Source organism: Balaenoptera physalus, assembly GCF_965194825.1.
Source record: "Balaenoptera physalus genome assembly, chromosome: X".
Classification (NCBI taxonomy): domain Eukaryota; kingdom Metazoa; phylum Chordata; class Mammalia; order Artiodactyla; family Balaenopteridae; genus Balaenoptera; species Balaenoptera physalus.
This window is the reverse complement of record NC_138903.1, coordinates 43,473,545-43,492,297: the sequence shown is the minus strand read 5'-3', so window position 1 is coordinate 43,492,297 and position 18,753 is coordinate 43,473,545. Positions and strand designations below refer to the sequence as shown.

Genomic DNA, 18,753 nt, shown 5'->3' with positions numbered 1-18,753 from the left:
AATACACATACTGTAGAGAAGGTGATATTTTACATTTTATAGATAAGTAGAGAAGGTCATACTTTGCCCATACGTAAGGAACCCATTTTGTGAGGCCTATTTGGTTGCTAAAGATTTGAACTATAGGCACAGAATGTAGGCTTGTGGACCTCTGGATTCAGCAAAGGTAGAGAACCAGTTCTACCTTCATGAGAAGGGACAACCTAGACTTCGAGTTTGGGGCTTTCCTCTGGCTGATGAAGTGCAACAGAAATGAGGAAGGGCTTAATAAGTGGTTCCGGTGACATTCTAGCTGACTTGTGGGTGGCTAGCTATCTGAAGGAGTCATCGTCCTCCTTATGACAAACGGAGCCCTGTCTCTTGAACACCTAGTATGCTTTAGGTGTTCGCAGACCATCCCCTGTAGTCTTAACAACGCCCCATGAGAGGAAGAGGAGTTACTCTCCCCCACTTTATGGATAAGGACATTGCAGCCCAGAGTGGTTAAAGGCCTTTTCCAGTGCCACATAGCTAGGAGGCAGAAGAGCCTTTCTATCAGGCAAAGGAGTCAGTGACAGGGCAATGGGGGGACCCTCATGGGAAGGTTCTCCCCCAGCTCCCTTCCCTGTCCACAGCCTCCCCTCTTTCCCGCAACGTCTTGCATCTGGCATCTAGGTTGGGTAGATCTACCTCCCAGGCCTGGAAATGCCTGTTGACCCTTCCCTAGGAACATCTCAGCCACCTCCCTGAGCCTGACAGACCAACCCCTATTTTTTAACCCCTTCATTCCTATCTCAGTTCCTGTTTACTGCAGCTGCTGACAGCACTGCCTCTTTGGCACCCCAAGTTTATTCTACAGAAATAGCTCCACGGGCAGCTCCGGCAGCCACAGTGGGTTCTGTGGTCCTGGCTTCTAAGAAAGGCAGCGGCAGGGGGCCCCCAGCCTGTGCACAGGGCATGTGACTTGCTGGAAGTGCCGCTGGGGGGTGGGGCGGGGGAGAGTGTGGCCGCAGAACCCACATCCTTGTTTACATCGGTGAAGGGGCTACCCCTTCCCGCCTTCACAGCCCCCACTCCCCATCCCTCTCAGGTCTCTGCACCTCCAGGAGGACGTGAGACAGGCATGGGTCCCGTTTTCTATCTCAGAGTGGCCTTTTTCTCCTTATCTCACATAACCCTCCAGGGAAGGAAGGGGAGGGCAGCGAAGGCGTTCTTCTGGCGATTCTTCACAGAGGTAGACTGGCTGTCATGGAAGAACTCTGCAGTGTTCCCTGCGGGACCTGCCCCTGCCCCTGCCCCAGTGCCCCAGGGAGATCCCGTCAGAGCAACGGTCCTCCGGGGAGACAAAGGGAAATTCCCTCTTCGTCTTAGCCAGTGGACATAAGGCGTGCCTCATCGTCAAACCCACTTTAATTTCTCAGGGAGAAGGCTCCCCAGCTCCCCCAGCCTTCCCATCCACTCAGCAAACTGTTGCCAATTTCTTGCACTGCATCAGGCTCTGAGCTGGGGGTGGACTTGGATGTGAACTGCCCTCTGCCCTCAGTGGGAACCCAGTGTGATCAGGCAGATGAAGTCTGTACGCACCTTTGATAAATCTGGTGATAGAGGTGCTCTGGAGGGTGGGGACCTGTTTTAAGAATACATTGCTGTTTGGCAAGTAGGCAGACAAGGAGGATGGAAATGATGTCTTAAAAAGGGAACAGCATGTGTGAACATCCTTAAGTGAGGCAGAGGGAGCCTAGTTCTTATTGTGACCAAAACCCTATAATGCCTGGACCATTTGGGCCACAGGCTGCCTTTTCTGAATTAAGCTTAAGTTAGGTGCATATGTGTCTTATCTCTCTTATAGACTACATGCTTCTTGCGGATAGGGGCAGGATTTTACGCACCTCTATCACCTTCACAGTACTGCACGTTCAGGCCCCACTACAGGAAAGGGGGCTCTGAGTGACTGCTCTGTCCCAAATCCAGTGCTAGTCACTTCACACCTATTATCTCATTAATCCCACGAGAGGCCTGCCAGGAAGTCATCCAGCTCCATCCCATTTTACACGTGAGGCATATGAAGGTCAGAACACTTGGGTCATTTGCCTCTGGTCATTTTGCTCACTAGTACCTAGCAGAATTGGGCTTAGAGCCCAGTTGTTTTTCTTTTCCTTTCCTTTCCTTTTTTTTTTTAACCTTATAAAGGCCATACTGACTCCTGAGAGTCAGGAAACTGAATTCTAGAATTGAATCTGTCACAGACTTGACGTCTATGTGACCTTGGTCAAGCCACAAACTCCCCGAGCCTCCGTTTCCTCATGTGAAAAGTGAAGGGGGTGTATGTGGAATTGATGGTACTTAAGGCCACTTAGGGATTTAAAATGTTTGTTGACAAAGTCATCTGCCCAAGAGGCCTGTGGTTGTGTCCCTCTTACCTGTACTCTTGTTCTTAAAGACTGTCCCTGCCTGCCTCTTTTTTCATGACCCTATTCCAGCCCACAAGGCCAAGAACTCTCCATGCCTTAGGGTAGGAAAGGGCATTTCCCTGGCCCCCAGCCCTCCACCCGCAAGGATGTTCTGTGACTCAGAACTCTTCTTTGGTGGCAGCTCTGACCCCAGCCTCTTCTTCTGTCCCCACAGCTGACCAGGTGTATGGAGACCAGGACATGCATGAGGTTGTGCGAAAGCACTGCATGGACTATCTGGTGAGACCTTGCAGAGACCTTGGGGCGGGGGCAGAGTGGGAGGATCCCTTCTCCACATAGAGCTTGCTCCTCTGATCTGTTCTGCAGATGAAGAATGCCGACTACTTCTCTAACTATGTCACAGAGGACTTTACCACCTACATCAACCGGAAGCGGAAAAACAACTGCCATGGCAACCACATTGAGATGCAGGCCATGGCAGAGATGTACAACCGGCCCGTGGAGGTGTACCAATACAGCACAGGTACTTCTGTGGTGTCGGTGAGCGACTGATCACGCCTGGTCCGAGCCTGCCCCACCCAGCCCTTTGTGGATGCTCCCTCCTTCTCTTTCTCTGCAGAACCCATCAACACATTCCACGGGATCCATCAAAATGAGGATGAACCCATCCGTGTCAGCTACCATCGGAATATCCACTACAATTCAGTGGTGAATCCTAACAAGGCCACCATTGGCGTGGGACTGGGCCTGCCATCATTCAAACCGGGGGTAAGCAGGTCCCCGTGCCCAGAATGGATGCTGGATATAGAGACCAGAAGTCTCTGTTGGAGTTTCAGTTTTGCCCCTAGCCCACAAAAATATCCTGTCCCCTCTCTGAGTCGCCCGTAAGGTCTCACCTCTACCCAAGGTGATCTCTCAGGGCTCATTCTGTGGTCTTGGTTTGCCTGTCTGAGCTGGCTTACCCATCTTTTGTGCCTGTTAAGGGTTGGCATTTTGGGATATGGAGTCACATTTGGGAACTGTGAGCCAGGGCTTGGTCTGGGTGTCTTGGCACCCACATGGATCCTCCTCCGAACCTCAGCAGGTACAGACAGCTATGGTCACAGAGACTTGGAGTGTAGGCCTGGCCCCACCACTTACTGGCTTGGGACCTAAGGCAGATTGTACAAGTAATTTGACTGGCAGCTTGGCCGATACAGAAAGTGCCTAACACTGGGCCTGGTGCCTAGTAGGTGCTCAGAAGGTGGCAGTACATTTTCTCAGCACACACTGACAGATTCTGATTCTCTGTCTCATAAACAGTTGTCTGCTGGGGATTTTGGTATCTTCTATTCAGGTTTCACTTCCTACAAATAAAAAGTGCTCCTGCCTCATTTTAGGAAACACACCCTAACACCAGCACACCCTCTAACATAAAGGTTTTTTGGTTTTGTTTTTAAAATTTTTAATCTCAGAACAGTTTTAGATTTATGTAATTATTGTGATTATAGAATTCCCATATACCCCCTATGATTAACGTATTAGCATAGTGTATTTGTCACACTTAATGAACCAATATTGATATATTAACTAAAGACCATATTTCTGTGACAGTTTCTCTGAATTTCCTTGTTTTTGATCTGTTTACAGACTCTATAGTTTTGCCTTTTCTAGAATGTCATATAATTGGAATCATACAGTATGTAGTTTTTTCAATGGCTTCTTTCAGGTAACACTGTACACTTAAGATTCATCCGTGACTTTCTGTGGTTTGATCACGTGTATCTTTTCTTTTTCCTTTTGTTAAAAATGTGAGTGCCCTAAGTTTTTTTTTTAGTAGACTTGCTTAGAATAGTTTTAGATTTACAGAAAAATTGAGAAGATAGTACAGAGTTCCCATATACCCTCCTCCCCCTTGCGCACATTTTTGCTATTATTCACATATCAGATGACTGTGATACATTTGTTACAATATATGAACCAATATTCACACATCATTATTAACTAAAGTCGTAATATCTCCTTAGGCTCCCTTGTCTGTGATGGTTTCTCACACTTTCATGTTTTTGGTGACCTTGACAGTTTTGAGGAGTACTGGTCAGCTATATTGTAGGATGTTTCTCTTTTGGAATTTGTCTGATGTTTTTCTCATGATTAGACTGGGGCTGTGGGTTTCAGGGAGGAGGATCACAGTGGTAAAGTGCCGTTCTCATCACATCATATCAACAGTGTATACTGTGAACGTGATTTATAACTGTTGATGTCGACCTTGATCATCTGGCAGAAGTAATGTTTATCAAGTTTTCTCCACTGTGAAAATTACTCTTCCCCCACACCACCCCCTTTTCCAGTTCATTTACAGCCCACACTTAAGAAGTGGGGTTAGGGAATTCCCTGGCAGTCCATTGGTTAGGACTCTGTGCTTTAACTGCCAAGGGCCCGGCTTCAATCCCTCGCTGGGGAACTAAGATCCCACAAGCCGCACAGCACAGCCCAAAAAAAAAAAGGGGGGGATTATACTCCATCCCCTTGAGAGCAGAGTATCTACATAAATTATTTGGAATTCTTCTGCAAGGGAGATTTGTCTCTTATCCTCCATTGCTAATTTATTCAGTCATTTATATCATTGTGGACTGATGGGTATATCTTTAATACTTTTACACTTTGGGTTATAATCCAATACTATTTTTATTTTGATGCTCAAATTGTTCCAATTTTGGCTATTGGGAGCTCTTTTTGTTGGTTCCTGCGTCTCTGACATAACCCCATCATTGTGGTGGTGTGTTTTGGGAGCGGGGGGGTGTTTCTTGGTTTGTTCGTTTTTGTTTTATTTATTTATTTATTTATTTAAAATTTATTTATTTTTGGCTGTGTTGGGTCTTCGTTGCTGTGCGTGGGCTTTCTCTAGTTGTGGCGAGCGGGGGCTCCTCTTTGTTGCGGTGCACGGGCTTCTCACTGCAGTGGCTTCTCTTGTTGTGGAGCACGGGCTCTAGGTACACGGGCTTCAGTAGTTGTGGCACGCGAGCTCAGTAGTTGTGGCTCACAGGCTCAGTAGTTGTGGCGCACGGGCTTAGTTGCTCAGCGGCATGTGGGATCTTCCCAGACCAGGGCTTGAACCCGTGTCCCCTGCATTGGCAGGCGATTCTTAACCACTGCGCCACCAGGGAAGTCCCTGTTTTATTTTGTTTTGAATACTTACTTTCTGGCACTACAAGGTGCTCCAGGCTCACCTTGTATATTTCCTGCCCCATTCCTAGAACCAGCCATTTCTCCAAGGAGTCCTAGTTCCTTTTATTGGAGAATGTTATTAGAAACCAGCATCTGGGTGCTGAGTTTGCTCCTTGCTATTGGGGTATCCTTGTTTCTAGGCCCTTTCAGCTGAGAAAGCAAGGAAGTATATGTGTATATCCTAACCTGTGTGTATACACATATCTAGAAATATTTCTACATGTAACCAACTGTATCTACATGAAGCTGTAGTTCTTACTGATATCTTTAACTGATGGGTACCTTGTCATTTTTAATTTGCAGTTCCTAATGACAAATGGTGTTGAGCATCTTTTCACGTGCTTATTTGCCATCTGTATATCTTCTTCGTAGTTGTGTGTTTAGATTTTTTTGCCCATTTTTTAATTGGCTTATTCTAACAGAGTTTTACATTCTTTTTGGACTGTTATCCATGGGTAAAAAATTACATTTTACATCATTACTTAGCGCACGGACACATTGGTGTGTGGTGTGTATATGTGCATTAAAATAAGTTTCACTGAACGATACTTCACATTTATTCCCTGGGATATGCACTGATACTTTTCATTATTCCGTTTTTAAAGATCTGTTATGTCTCACAGCCTGACAAAGAACACTCTCACACAGTGTTCCACAACTCACAGCACCCCACACCATGCTGACACTGTTGTCTTGTCCAGTTAAATGCCCCAGTACTCCCTCTACCCTGTGTACACAGAGCTCGCTTCTCGGGTGATCTTTTCTCCTTGTCCCATCTGGGCATAGGTGAGGGGGGCCTCAACAACGGAGTCGTCACTGGGTAAGGCTTCTTTAAATTCTAGCCCTGGCTGGAGAGCACCCGACTGCCCCAGACTTAGTACTTCAGTTGAGGTGTCTTAGGGTTGGGAGCAGAGCTTCTGAGTATAGGAGTTTGGAATGACATGTCCCACAACCCAAGCCTGCCTTCCCCCAGTCCCTGATGAATAGGCAGCCTGCCCAGGGGGTTGCTTAGTAAGAGTACCTGCCTTTGTGCCTCCTCTCTTCTGGGCCTGTGGGCCCACCTCCCTGAGCCAGTTCTGGCTCTTGGCCAGAGTTCAGAGTGTCAGCCCACATCACTGTTCCTCCCCCACTCCTTGCAGTTTGCAGAGCAGTCCCTGATGAAGAATGCCATAAAAACATCGGAGGAGTCGTGGATTGAACAGCAGATGCTGGAAGACAAGAAGCGGGCCACAGACTGGGAGGCCACAAATGAGGCCATTGAGGAGCAGGTGGCTCGGGAGTCCTACCTGCAGTGGCTGAGGGATCAGGAGAAACAGGCTCGCCAAGTCCGTGGCCCCAGCCAGGTGGGTCCTGGGGTCTGTCACTAGCCTGGCTAAGAACCTGTTAATTCCCACATTCTGCCCACAAACAGGCAGAAAAAAACTAAGCAATTTTGGCATCTGGGAGAGAAGGAAGCTCCCAGCCCCGTCTGTACCTCATCTTGGCCTTAGTCTTGGCATTGTGCCTTAGAACTCTCAACGCCTGTGCAGAACTAGCTCTTTTAAGGAGTGAGGGAGGGCAGCCACTGGTGGTGACATGCAGGGTTCATGGATAGTTTCAGAGGGACAGGCTTTTGCTGAATGTTCTTGTGTGGCAGGCTCTGTGCTGAGGATGTAAAATCAGGTCTGGCCCGCTCCACCCTCAGTGATTCTGTCTGTTAAGGGAAACACATGCATCAGTGGGACCCTTGACCCTGGCTGGGAGACCAGTGAAGGTGAGGGCTCTGGTCAGTCTCCACACAGAAAGGTTGAACTTTTAGGGCAGGGAGTGGGGCATGACAGTGGAGCCAGGCATTTGAGGAATCACAAGGAGTTTAGAGTGATTAATAGACATTGGCAAGAGCTGAGTAATTCGTTGAAGAAATATTTATTGCAGGTCTATGCCAGGCACTGTTCTCAGTGTATAGGGGTACATTGGTGAGCCGGGCAGTCCCAGATCCCTGTCCTTGTGGTACTTACATTTATGCAGAGTGGAACAAAATAAACATAATGAATAAATTAATTGAGAGGTGATGTGGATGAAAGATGTAGAGCAGGATAAAGGGGATGAGTAGGACTGAGTGGGGCTGGGAGTTCACAGTATTAAATAGCATGGTCGGGGTTGGCCTCAGAGCAGGTGAGATTTGAGCAAAAGCTTGCAGAGGTGAGGGGATTAAGTGCCTATGCCAGGGAAGGCAGAGGGCCAGCTAGAGCAAAGGCGCTGAAGTAAGTGCACACCTGGTGTGATTCAGAAGCAGCCTGGAGGCCATTGTAGCAGAACAGAATGTAGTAGTAGATGGAGTCGGAAGGCGGTGGGGCCAGATCGGAAGGGGCTTGTGGGCTGTGGTGAGAACTTTGGCTTTTTTTCTGAACGAGGCAGAAGCCATGAGAGGGTTGTGAGCAGAGAAAGAGTGGGATCTGACTTAGGATTTAACAGGATCCTCCTGACTGCTGAGTGTAGAACGGAGTCTAGGGGGCAAGGGTGACCAACAAGGAGAAGGCTACTATAGCAGTTCTGGTGACTGACGACAGTGCTGGCAAGGGAGGGGGTGAGAAGGGGATAGATTCTGGATCTATTTTGAAGGTGGAGGTAACAGGTTTCCTGTCAGATTGGCTATAAGGGTGTGAGAGGGGCTTTAAAAGAGCTTACCTTCATCCTGTGGTCCATTGTGTGACCAGGAATGGTGGTGGCCTATGTAGAAGCTATATCATAGCCAGGATCCTGGGAGGGAGCGAGCCCTTTGGGGATGGGGCAGAGGAGGGTTGCGACTGGTATTGGTCCTTACCTCCTCCTCCTTCCTCACTGCAGCCCCGGAAAGCCAGCGCCACGTGCAGCTCTGCCACAGCAGCAGCCTCCAGTGGTCTGGAGGAGTGGACCAGCCGGTCCCCAAGGCAGCGGAGTTCAGCCTCGTCACCCGAGCACCCTGAGCTGCATGCCGAGCTGGGCATCAAGCCCCCTTCCCCAGGCACTGTCTTAGCTCTTGCCAAACCTCCTTCACCCTGTGCACCAGGTCAGTGACTTGCTGATAGGGAGCATGCAGGGGTCAGGAGGTCCTGCCTAGGTCCTGAGCCCTGCCTCTGACTGTCCATCTGCCCCAGGTACAAGCAGCCAGTTCTCGACAGGGGCCGACCGGGCTACTTCTCCCCTCGTGTCCCTCTACCCTGCTCTGGAATGCCGGGCCCTCATTCAGCAGATGTCCCCCTCTGCCTTTGGTAAGCCTCCTCTGTCTAGGGTCCAGGGGCCAGCTGGGAGTTGGGGAGAGATGGAAGAACCAGCTAGTCCTGCAAAGGGGGCTTCTTGGGCCTCTGGCCATCTCCCCAGGAAAAGAGAATTTTTCAGGTCCAAGAGTCTGTCCCAGAGGCAGATCTGAATGGGGTTTTGTAGGCCCAGAGGAGTCTTCTCCTTAGAGAAAAGAATGATGGGGGCCTGAATGGGATCTCTCCAGAGCCAGGGATCAGCAAAGGGCAAGGAGAAGGCAGGCTTTAAAGTGCTCTGTCATCCTTTTTCCCTTCCTCTTGCCCAGCAGGCCTGAACGACTGGGATGATGATGAGATCCTAGCGTCGGTGCTGGCAGTGTCCCAACAGGAATACCTAGACAGTATGAAGAAAAACAAAGTGCACAGAGACCCACCCCCAGACAAGAGTTGATGGAGACCCAGAGACTGGAGACCATCTCCCAACCCCCACACTCCTGCCCTCTGGTGCCACCCCACCTTCTTTGGCTTTCTTCCCTCTTGCCTTCTTCCTTCTTCCCTGTCTCCCCTCCTTTCACTCCTCCCCACTTCCCTCTGGCTAGCCCACCCCTGCGCGCCCTCTCATCGCTGCCACCACCATCATCACCTGTCTCTTCGCCAGCCGACGTGCCCTGTTGCCCCCTGCACAGCACCATCCCTGCATTCCACAGGGGACTCGGGCAAGGGTGCTGAAGGTAGGCGAGAGGCACACAGAGACAAACCAACTGGCAGCCAGGCAGCCCCTGAGGAGAGACATTCAGACAGAGGAAAGTCTCCCTGTCCCCGATTCCTTCCAAGATCAGAAACTTGTCACCACACCACAAATGATGCCGGGGAGGTGGGAGGAAGAAGTGGGAAAATCCCCTTCCCAGTACCCCAAGAATGTCTGAGCCTTCAATGTTGAACTTTTTCTTTATTAAAATGTACTTTTATCTTATAAAATCAACCAATCAAAAAGTGATGTAGACAACAGCACTGGCTCTATGAAAGTGGCATCTCTCTGGTTTCAGGGCAGGCAGGCCACGGGGCATGAAGATGTGATTGATGTCCCTGGCCTCCAGCTCTGTGGAGGTGGGCAGGGTCTAGTGTGAGCCAGGGTTGGGTGGGAGGGCAGGGGGGGCAGGTGTCAAGTGGGCTTTGGACAATGAGACTCTGACCTTGCTGCATTCCTTATGCTTCCACCACCACCACCAGTCTTTTTGGAATCTTGGGGTGGGGGGCACCTTTGAGGATCACGGCCGCCGCCCAGGATTTGAGTGTGGGGGGTGGGAGCAGCCTTGGCAGATGGGGCACCCATGCCCTGCAGGTGTCAGCAAGATCCGCCATCTGTAATGTCCTTGGCACAATAAAACCAAATGTCAGTTTCCCCTGAGCGCCTCTGTTCTGTGTGGGACAGGGGGTGGGTGAGCCTCTCATCAGAGGCGGTGATGGCCCAGACCTTGGCTTGACCTCTAAGGGCTGTATGCTCTCCATTGGGGTCTTTGTGGGGGCCCAGAGTTTGTTCGTATTTGATTCACTGGTTACTAAACCAGCTTTTGGACCTGTTACCACCAAGAAAGCTCTGTCTTTGCCCATCGCCCTTGCCTCAGTATTGGCACAGGATGTAGCCTGCCCACTCTATTTCCTGGGGTGTGATGGGAGCAGAGAACTGTGAGCTTAAAGGCAGGGACTGAACTTCCAACTTCTCTGCCTGCCTCTCGCCCCAATATGTTTGCTCTTTCCTTGTGATTGTTTGATTAGGAAATGCTTTGGTCAGCCACAACGGTTGCTTCATAGCAACATGAGTTTAGTGGAAGTGACCAGAGGGGACCCCCCCACACTTGGTTTTAGAAACCGAGGAATAGCTAAACCTTTTTTTGTTCATATTCCCCAGTTCTCTTGACACTTCTGTCCTTGCCCTTCCTAGACTAGGTAAAGCCAAGGCAGAGAAGGATGGCTGGCCCTCAGGTTTTGTCAGTTGTCTTTGATGTCCCTCAATAATGGGGCCCTTGTGGAAGGATGTGTGTCCAGTTCTGCAGGTGAGGGTGTGGCTGTCTGCAGGGTGTCTCTGTGGAATCCACTGGTTAAGCACATGTGTTGGAGAGTTGGTTTGAAACCTCGGCTTTTTCTAACTATGTGGCCTTGGTCAAATCACAGGCTCTCTGAGTTTCAAGTGTCCCATGTGTAGGACAGGGGTGATTAATGTCTACTACCTCATGCTCTCTCTGGTTGTGAGCATTGAGAGAGGAGTGTATATGGTCAACATAATGTATGACGGCGCAGTGCCTGCCACATTCTGAGAGCTCAAATGTTAGCAGGTATTATTTATTATCCTAATGTTGAAGTTTCTGCACCATTTGGCCCCTGCCTACTTCATCTTGCCGCTCTGTCCAGTTTTCCTTGGCCTCTGCCTGGAATTTGCCCTTCCTCTGTCCCAAGCCTCCAACCTTGTCTTTCAAGATGGGTAGAGGGTCTCCTGAGAAGTCCTGTGTGACCCCATCCACATTCTCACCTCTATCTACAAATATGTCTTTACTCCTTTCCCAGTAACTGTACTATCAACTTCCTGGGCAAGGGCTATGATGCCTGACTTATCTGTGTATCTCTTAATATCTGCACCCCCTCTAGGGCCTTGCAGGCTTACAGTAGACCCCTAATAAATGTTGGATGAATAAGGGAGAGTACATGTGTGTATTTGCTTTATGGGTGTTTGTGTGTGTGTGTGAGACTGTGGTGAGTCCAAGTCTCTATGTGCATCTCACAGTGTCTTTCTCTAGTTGTGTGTGTGACAAGGGCTTGTTTCCAGGTGTGTCAGATGGTGACTGAGTGTGGGACTCTATCTCTGACAGTTTGTGTCTGTTTCTGAGACAAGTGCATGTCTGTGTGGGTCTGTCTGTGACAGTGCATCTGTGGTTTCTTTCTGATAGGGTGGATGTCCGTTTGTATTCCTGTGACAGATTCTGGGTAGCTATTTCTGGACAGTTTCAGTGACAACACTACATGTCTGCTGGTGTGTGTGTGTGTGTGTGTGTGTGTCTGTGACTGGGTCAATCCATGTCTGTTTTTGTGACACTGCCTATCTGTGGCTCTATCACATAAGTGTATGTCTGCCTTTGGAGCAGTGCATGTGTGTCTTGAGCATCTGTGTGTCTTCCTGTGACAGACTCTGGGTCTCATTTCTGGGACAGTACAAGTCTTTCTGTGACACTGCATGTCTGATGGTGCCAGTATCTTTGTGACAAGTTCTGGCGGTATGTCTGACAGGACATTTCTGTGTCCTTGTCACATGGCAGTGTAGGTCTGTGTGAATCTATCTGGAGTGCCTTTCTGTAACAGTGCATCTCTGGTGTCATTCTGGGACATAATCTTCTGGCAGCATGCCTGCCTGACAGTAGATTTCAGCCTGTGTGTGACAGTACGGATGTACATGTGTGTCTAGGACAAGTTCATGTGAATGTGTCTGGCCGTATGTGTTTGTGTATTTCTCACATGGTGCTTCTGTGTGTGTGTCTTTGGAGTGCATGTCTGTCTGCTTGCAGCATGAGGCCTATTTTTCCCAAATTTGTGACTGAGGGTATTTTACCACCTCCCCGAGCCCTCGTAGCCCCTGTCTCTCTCATCCAGAAGCACACCCCAAGCCACCACCACTCTGGCTTGCTCCCACCCCCAAGAAACCCCCCCCCCGCCATTCCAGATTCTAGACCTGCTGACTGGGTTCATGGCTGGGTCTAGCCAGGTCTGTCTACGTTAAGGGTTCCACAAACACCCCACAGGCTGTGGCCTCCGGGGCGTGGGAACTGTGCCTTGGTTGGACCAGCGCTTCCCCTGAGGTGGTTGTCAGGGAGGTTAGCCCTCCCTGACGGCTGAACAGGTTCTTCCAGGATCCCCGGCTTCAGTTTTCGGGCGGAGGCCGCCGGGCGCCTAGAGGGCTCTGGTCCTGGTTTGAGGAGCACCCTTCCGGAGACAGGGTCCTGGATAACCCCAGGCCAGGATTCTTAGAACCCTTAGAAGGCCTGGCGTTATCTCCGCGCTAATCTCGAGGCAGCTGCGGCCAACCAACTTCCTGGGAAAGGAGGCGGTGCAGTTTTTTTTTAAGTTTATATATACACATACAGACACATATATAAAAACAACTCCGCGCAACAACCAAAACAAACGCGCTTGCTGCAAAAGGGATTCCCAAAACCAGTTTCCTCTTCGCACGCGCCCCCTCATTTGCATGCAGACCCCGCCCCCGCGGAAGATCCGGGCATGTATTTGCATAAGGGGGTACTTGAAACGTTGAGGGTGGCATGCATATAAGAGCTGGCTCCGATTGGCTGGGGTACAGCAGGTGCTGCGTCCGGATTGATCAAAGCCAAGTGGGCGGGGCCGTCGCCCGGGGCGACTCTCTCGGGAGGCTCGTGCCCTGTCTCAGTAGCGTCGGGGCTGGCGCGCGCGGCTAATCTTCACGTTGCGCTGTTTGCCGGCTCTTCTGGGCCACCAGTTTCCTTACCTTCCACCCTGGCGCCCCCCAGTCCTGGTTCCCCGGCCTCGCTGCCCCGGGCGTCCACGCCTTGCGGGCTCAGCGGGCTCAATCTGCGCAGCTCCTCCTCCATGTTGACTAAGCCTCTGCAGGGGCTCCCGGTGGCCCCCATGACCCCCACGCCGCCGCCAGGTGAGAGAGGCTCCCCTACCGCGCTACCAGGCCGGGCGGGCTGAAGTGGTTGAGGGCGGCGTGGGGGGAGGGGGAGAGGGTCGCGGCCGGCCTCAGCACGCCGCCACCCTGACTTCCTCGCCTCCGCCTGCGTAGGAGGCAAGGATCGGGAAGCGTTCGAGGCCGAGTACCGACTCGGCCCCCTCCTGGGTAAGGGGGGTTTTGGCACCGTCTTCGCAGGACATCGCGTCACAGACCGACTCCAGGTATCCACCACGAGGGTCTTGGGAGGGCCAGGTGTGTGTGTGGCGGCGGCGGGAGCCCTGGGGCTGGGATGCTAATTGAGCAGGGAATGAGCCTACAGTGTGCGAGTGGTAGGGTCATGAGGGCCGGGATCCGGGTTGCTGAGGGTGTCTGAGTGCGCGCGCGCGCGTGTGTGTGTGTGTGTGTGTGTGTGTGTGTGTGTGTGTGTGTGTGTGTGTGTGTGTGTGTGTGTGTGTGTGTGTGTGTGTGTGTGTGTGTGTGTGTGTGTGTGTGTGTGTGTGTGTGTGTGTGTGTGTGGCGGTCCAGGTGGGTATGTGGGGGAAGGGGGGGTTTCAGGGCAAGGATTCTGGAAGTCCAGGGAGTGAGACTGGGGAGTGGGGGGTCGTGAGGACTCTAGACCTTGCGATCCAGGAGAGGTGGTATATATGTGGGAAGGTGGGGACCTAGAGTTGAGATTTTTGGGATTTTGGAGGCAGGTGTCCAGGGTGGAGCCGTGAGGACCAGGACTCCCCCCTACAGGGTTGGGGTGTCCTGGGGCTGGATGGGAAGATCGAGGGCTTGGGGTGTTAGGAAATTCAGAACTCGTCACGTGGAGTGAGGGGTCCTGAAGCCTTGAGAAGGAAGAGCCCAGGGCCAAAGATGGTGGGAGAGGTGTACTTGGTTTTGGAGACTTGGAGGGCAGGGGAGAAGCTCCAGCTCATTTGGGGTTGTGGTGTGGAGTGGTTGGTTGGGACCAGAAAGACTAGGGTGAGGGTCCAGACTGGGAGAGGTCTGAGGGTCATCTGCTGGTCCCCTCACCTCAGCCCGCTTCTTCAGGTGGCCATCAAAGTGATCCCCCGGAATCGCGTGCTGGGCTGGTCCCCCTGGGTGAGTATCCTTGGAGTCCTTTTTGACCTGGCGACGCCATCTCTGACGATGGATTTCGCCTTTCTATGGTTTGTATGACTCCTTGGGCCCTGTAACGGTGAGAGGAACACTCCTACCAGCCCATGTTTACTCCCCTGTGGTGATATCCACACCTCCATACAGTTCTGACTCACCCCAGTTCCCCTAGAGCCCTGGATTCTCCCCTCCCACCCTCCTTTCTCGCCTCCAAACATTGCTTCAGGGGCTGCCCGCAGGGCATGCTGGTGAGGAAAGAGGGGCAGAGGTCATTGGTTGCCATGGTGACGGTGGCTGCTTCTCTTCTGCCGTTAGAGCGCTAACGGACAACAGGGCGGGTCTGGGCAAGTTGTAGGGGCGGGAGCGCCCCCTGGCGGGCTCTGGGGAAACTGCGCCTGAGCAGGCTGTGGGACCCAGAGGGAGAAGGTGCGCCTGCGCAGTAGCGGAATTTTCATCACCGTGAGAAAACCTGTCTGCGGCTGTGCAAGTCAGCGCACTGGCCGGCAGAGGGCCCCAGCTCAGGCAGGAAGGCTGCTTCTGGCAATCCGTGTGCCCGCGCAGGGCTTCGAGAGTGGGGCGGGTTTTGTGACCACTAACATGTGTGCCTTTTATTGAGCACCGACTGTATGCCTCAGACTTTGCTTCATCATAAAAGCTTACTGTGTTCCAAGTTCCACTAAGTACTTTCATTCAACACGGTTCTAGATGCTTGGTGACAGTGACAAAATATCACATAATGACACTATTGAGTTCTCACTTTGTGCCAGTTCCTTTGCAGTTAATCACTTTTAGCTATTTAACAACTGTATATTAGCACCTAGAACGTGCCAGGTACAATTCTAGGCACTTGGCAAAATACTACATTTATTGAGAGCTCTTTTTGTGCTAGTCCTTTTCTACTAATTGCTTTCACCTATTTAACAACTATGTATTGAGCTCTGCTCTATTACCAAGCATTGTTCTAGTGTTTGAGCTATGGCAGTGAACAAAGCAGACAAACCATCACACAATAATAGTATTTATTGAGTGCTAACTGTGTCAGATTCTATGCTATAAAGTGCTTTTATCTATTTAACAAACATCTATCAAGCAACACTGTGTGTAAGGTACTATTCTAGTCTCTTTACAGATGTCAGTGGACAAAACAGATAAATTACTACATAATAGTGTTTATCAGTTGCTTCTGCTGAAGGCCTTTTGTTAAGAACCACCTTCATTTATTCCTCAAACATTTCCTGAGGGAATTCCCTGGTGGTCCAGTGGTTGAGATTCGGCACTTTCACTGCTGTGGCCCAGGTTCAGTCCCTGGTTGGGGAAATAGGATCCTGCAAGCGGCACAGCCAAAAAACAAAAAACAAAAAAAATGAACTGAGCTCCTATTACATGCCAGATGTGCAAAGGCTTTGGCTTTTTTAAAATTAATTTTTATTGGAATATAGTTGATTCACAATGTTGTGTTAGTTTCTGCTGTACAGCAAAGTGAATCAGTTATAAATATACATATATACACTTTTACTTTTTTTAGATTCTTTCCCAATATAGGTCATTACAGAGTATTGGGTAGAGTTCCATGTGCTATACAGTAGGTCCTTATTAGTTATCTATTTTATATATAGTAGTGTTAACATGTCAATCCCAATCTCCCAATTTATCCCTCCCCACCCCATAGCCTTAAGCTTGAATCACCTTCCCAATGGCTATGTGAGTTTAAGCCCTTAAGATGAGAGAACTGAGGCCCAGGGAAGGAAGTGGGTTGCTCAAGGCCACACAGTCAGGAGGCTGAGGAGCTATGATTTAAGTTCAGGCGAGAAGTCAGCCTCAAAGCTGCTAGCCTGACGTCTGTATTCTCTTTTCTCTCCCTGCTTCCCCCCCACCCCAGTCAGACTCAGTCACATGCCCACTGGAAGTGGCACTGCTATGGAAGGTGGGTGCAGGTGGTGGACACCCTGGTGTGATCCGCCTGCTTGACTGGTTCGAGACACCAGAGGGCTTCATGCTGGTCCTTGAGCGGCCTCTGCCTGCCCAGGATCTCTTTGACTACATCACAGAGCAGGGCCCGTTGGGTGAAGGCCGAAGCCGCTGTCTCTTTGCCCAGGTAGTGGCAGCTGTTCGGCACTGCCATGCCCGTGGAGTTGTCCATCGTGACATCAAGGATGAGAACATCCTGATGGACCTCCGCCGGGGCTGTGCCAAACTCATTGATTTTGGTTCTGGCGCCCTGCTTCATGATGAACCCTACACTGACTTTGATGGTAAGGCTTCCCTAAATCTCTGTGGGGGGAGTTTTCACCTTTTATCTTTTTGGCCTCTTGACATTTGATCTCCAGTGCTGGGGTATCCTGTAACCCTTGATCTATAGTACACCTTTATAAGGTTCTTGAATTTTAATATTAGGGGCTTTCAAGCCTTGCCCTCTAATAAGTCCATCTTCTGACAGTGCCCTGATCTTGTTCTGGGCTCTTATTCTGATGAGGGGATCCTGCTATTATCCTGAGTCTTCTTTTTCTGGTAAGGAGGTCCTACTGTACCTTTTAAGTGCTTTTATTCCATTGAGCTTCTATTCTGGTGAGGGGACCCTGCTCATACAGTGAATTCTCTTAATTCTAGTGAAGCAACCATACTTCCTGGGGGGGGTGGGATGGGAGAAGGGCATTATCAGAGAATGGTCTAACCTGTGGCTTGTGTGCAGGGACAAGGGTGTACAGCCCCCCAGAGTGGATCTCTCGTCACCAGTACCACGCACTCCCAGCCACTGTCTGGTCACTGGGTATCCTCCTCTATGACATGGTATGTGGGGACATTCCCTTTGAGAGAGACCAGGAGATTCTGGAGGCTGAGCTCCACTTCCCTGCCCACGTCTCCCCAGGTGAGGCCCCACCCGCCCTAGCCCACCAAACTTCATCCCTCCCAGGGATTGGTGCCCCCAACTCACTGCTAATCTCCTGTGTGCTTCTGATCTGCAGACTGTTGTGCCCTAATCCGCCGGTGCCTGGCCCCCAAACCCTCTGCCCGACCCACACTGGAGGAGATCCTGCTGGACCCCTGGATGCAGACACCAGCCGAGGATGCATCCCTCAACACTCCCAAAGGGAGTTCCACCCCTTTGGCCTGGTCCCTACTGCCCTAGTCCTGGCCAGGGCCCCCATTAGGTGGAATAGCCATCCCATGGCCACACCACAGGGATAGATGGACATCTGTTGATCTGGTTTTACAGGTCATTAAAAATCCAGTGTTACTAGGGTCAGAGATTGGGGATCAGGGGTCAGAAGACATAAGCCAAGTTTACCTAGTCCCCATCCCAATCCTGCTAAGGAGCCTTCCTCCCAGAACGTACGCTCTCTTATTCTGGAGGGGGTCCTTCTTTGCTTCTTGTTTTGCTAAGGGTGTTTATTTGGTTGAAATTACTTACATTCTGAGCCTGCAGGGCTCTTATTCTGATGAGCAGTAACCCCTACACTGGCACCTCCTGCTACCACCACACAAACTTAGTTTAAATGCTCTGACTTGGGCAAGGGTGCTTTCCTTCCAAATACCCCAGCGGCTCTTATTTTAGCAAAGGGACCCTTTCCCCTAGCCTAGGGTCCCATATTCAGTCAAGCTGCTTGCCTACCTCAGCCCAGGGTTGTTTATTCTGGGGGAGGTAAGCCCTATTGTTGTCCCAGGGCTTCTGTGTGTGTGTGTGAGGGGACCCTACTCTGTTATCCCAAGTGCTCTTATTCTGGTGAGGAGAAACCCCACTTTCATGATTTGGGAGGGGATGGGAGATGGACACTACTAGAGTCCACTAGAATGGGGTGGATGGTTTTTGGGGGGATGGGGTGGGGGAAATAAGTCTTGTTGTTTGTTCTCCTAGAGCCCCACCCTCCACCTTTTTTGGATTCTTGCTGCCTCCTTCTGAGCCAGGGTTGTCCAGTTGCTGAAATGTAAATACTTATGTATTGGGGAAGGAGAGCTCCAACTGTATCTTCCTCTTCCTTCTCCCCCGCCTGGATTATTTAAAAAGCCATGTGTGGAAACCCACTATTTAATAAACGTAATAGAATCAGAAGCGACTGGCCATTTGTAGATGTGGTGAGGCATTCGTGGAGCATCTACTGAATGCTGAGCCAAGAGGGAGATGGATTGGACCTCTCTGTCCACGGGA

At 50.6% G+C, this 18,753-nt stretch overlaps 2 protein-coding genes across 4 annotated transcripts in view; both read left to right on the top strand.

Annotated features, from left to right (window-relative positions):
- OTUD5 (OTU deubiquitinase 5) overlaps positions 1-11,506 on the top strand; it is a 28,511-nt gene extending 17,005 nt beyond the window's left edge. For 2 of the 3 annotated variants that reach the window (XM_082446538.1, XM_082446536.1), the window contains exons 3-9: positions 2,605-2,669; positions 2,757-2,913; positions 3,010-3,158; positions 6,737-6,940; positions 8,424-8,625; positions 8,714-8,827; positions 9,139-11,506. In XM_082446538.1, coding sequence (XP_082302664.1) covers positions 2,605-2,669; positions 2,757-2,913; positions 3,010-3,158; positions 6,737-6,940; positions 8,424-8,625; positions 8,714-8,827; positions 9,139-9,263 — 1,016 coding nt within the window. In that variant the 3' untranslated portion in view covers positions 9,264-11,506. The remainder of the gene's footprint in view (positions 1-2,604; positions 2,670-2,756; positions 2,914-3,009; positions 3,159-6,736; positions 6,941-8,423; positions 8,626-8,713; positions 8,828-9,138) is intronic. The other variant, XM_082446537.1, reaches the window with a different exon arrangement.
- A 1,692-nt stretch (positions 11,507-13,198) lies between these two features.
- On the top strand, positions 13,199-18,661 carry PIM2 (Pim-2 proto-oncogene, serine/threonine kinase). The gene is made up of 6 exons (XM_082446677.1): positions 13,199-13,484; positions 13,620-13,729; positions 14,544-14,594; positions 16,489-16,861; positions 17,299-17,475; positions 17,573-18,661. The coding sequence occupies exons 1-6, from the start codon at positions 13,424-13,426 to the stop codon at positions 17,734-17,736; spliced, it is 936 nt and encodes a 311-aa protein (XP_082302803.1). The 5' UTR covers positions 13,199-13,423; the 3' UTR covers positions 17,737-18,661.
- The last annotated feature ends 92 nt before the right edge of the window (positions 18,662-18,753 follow it).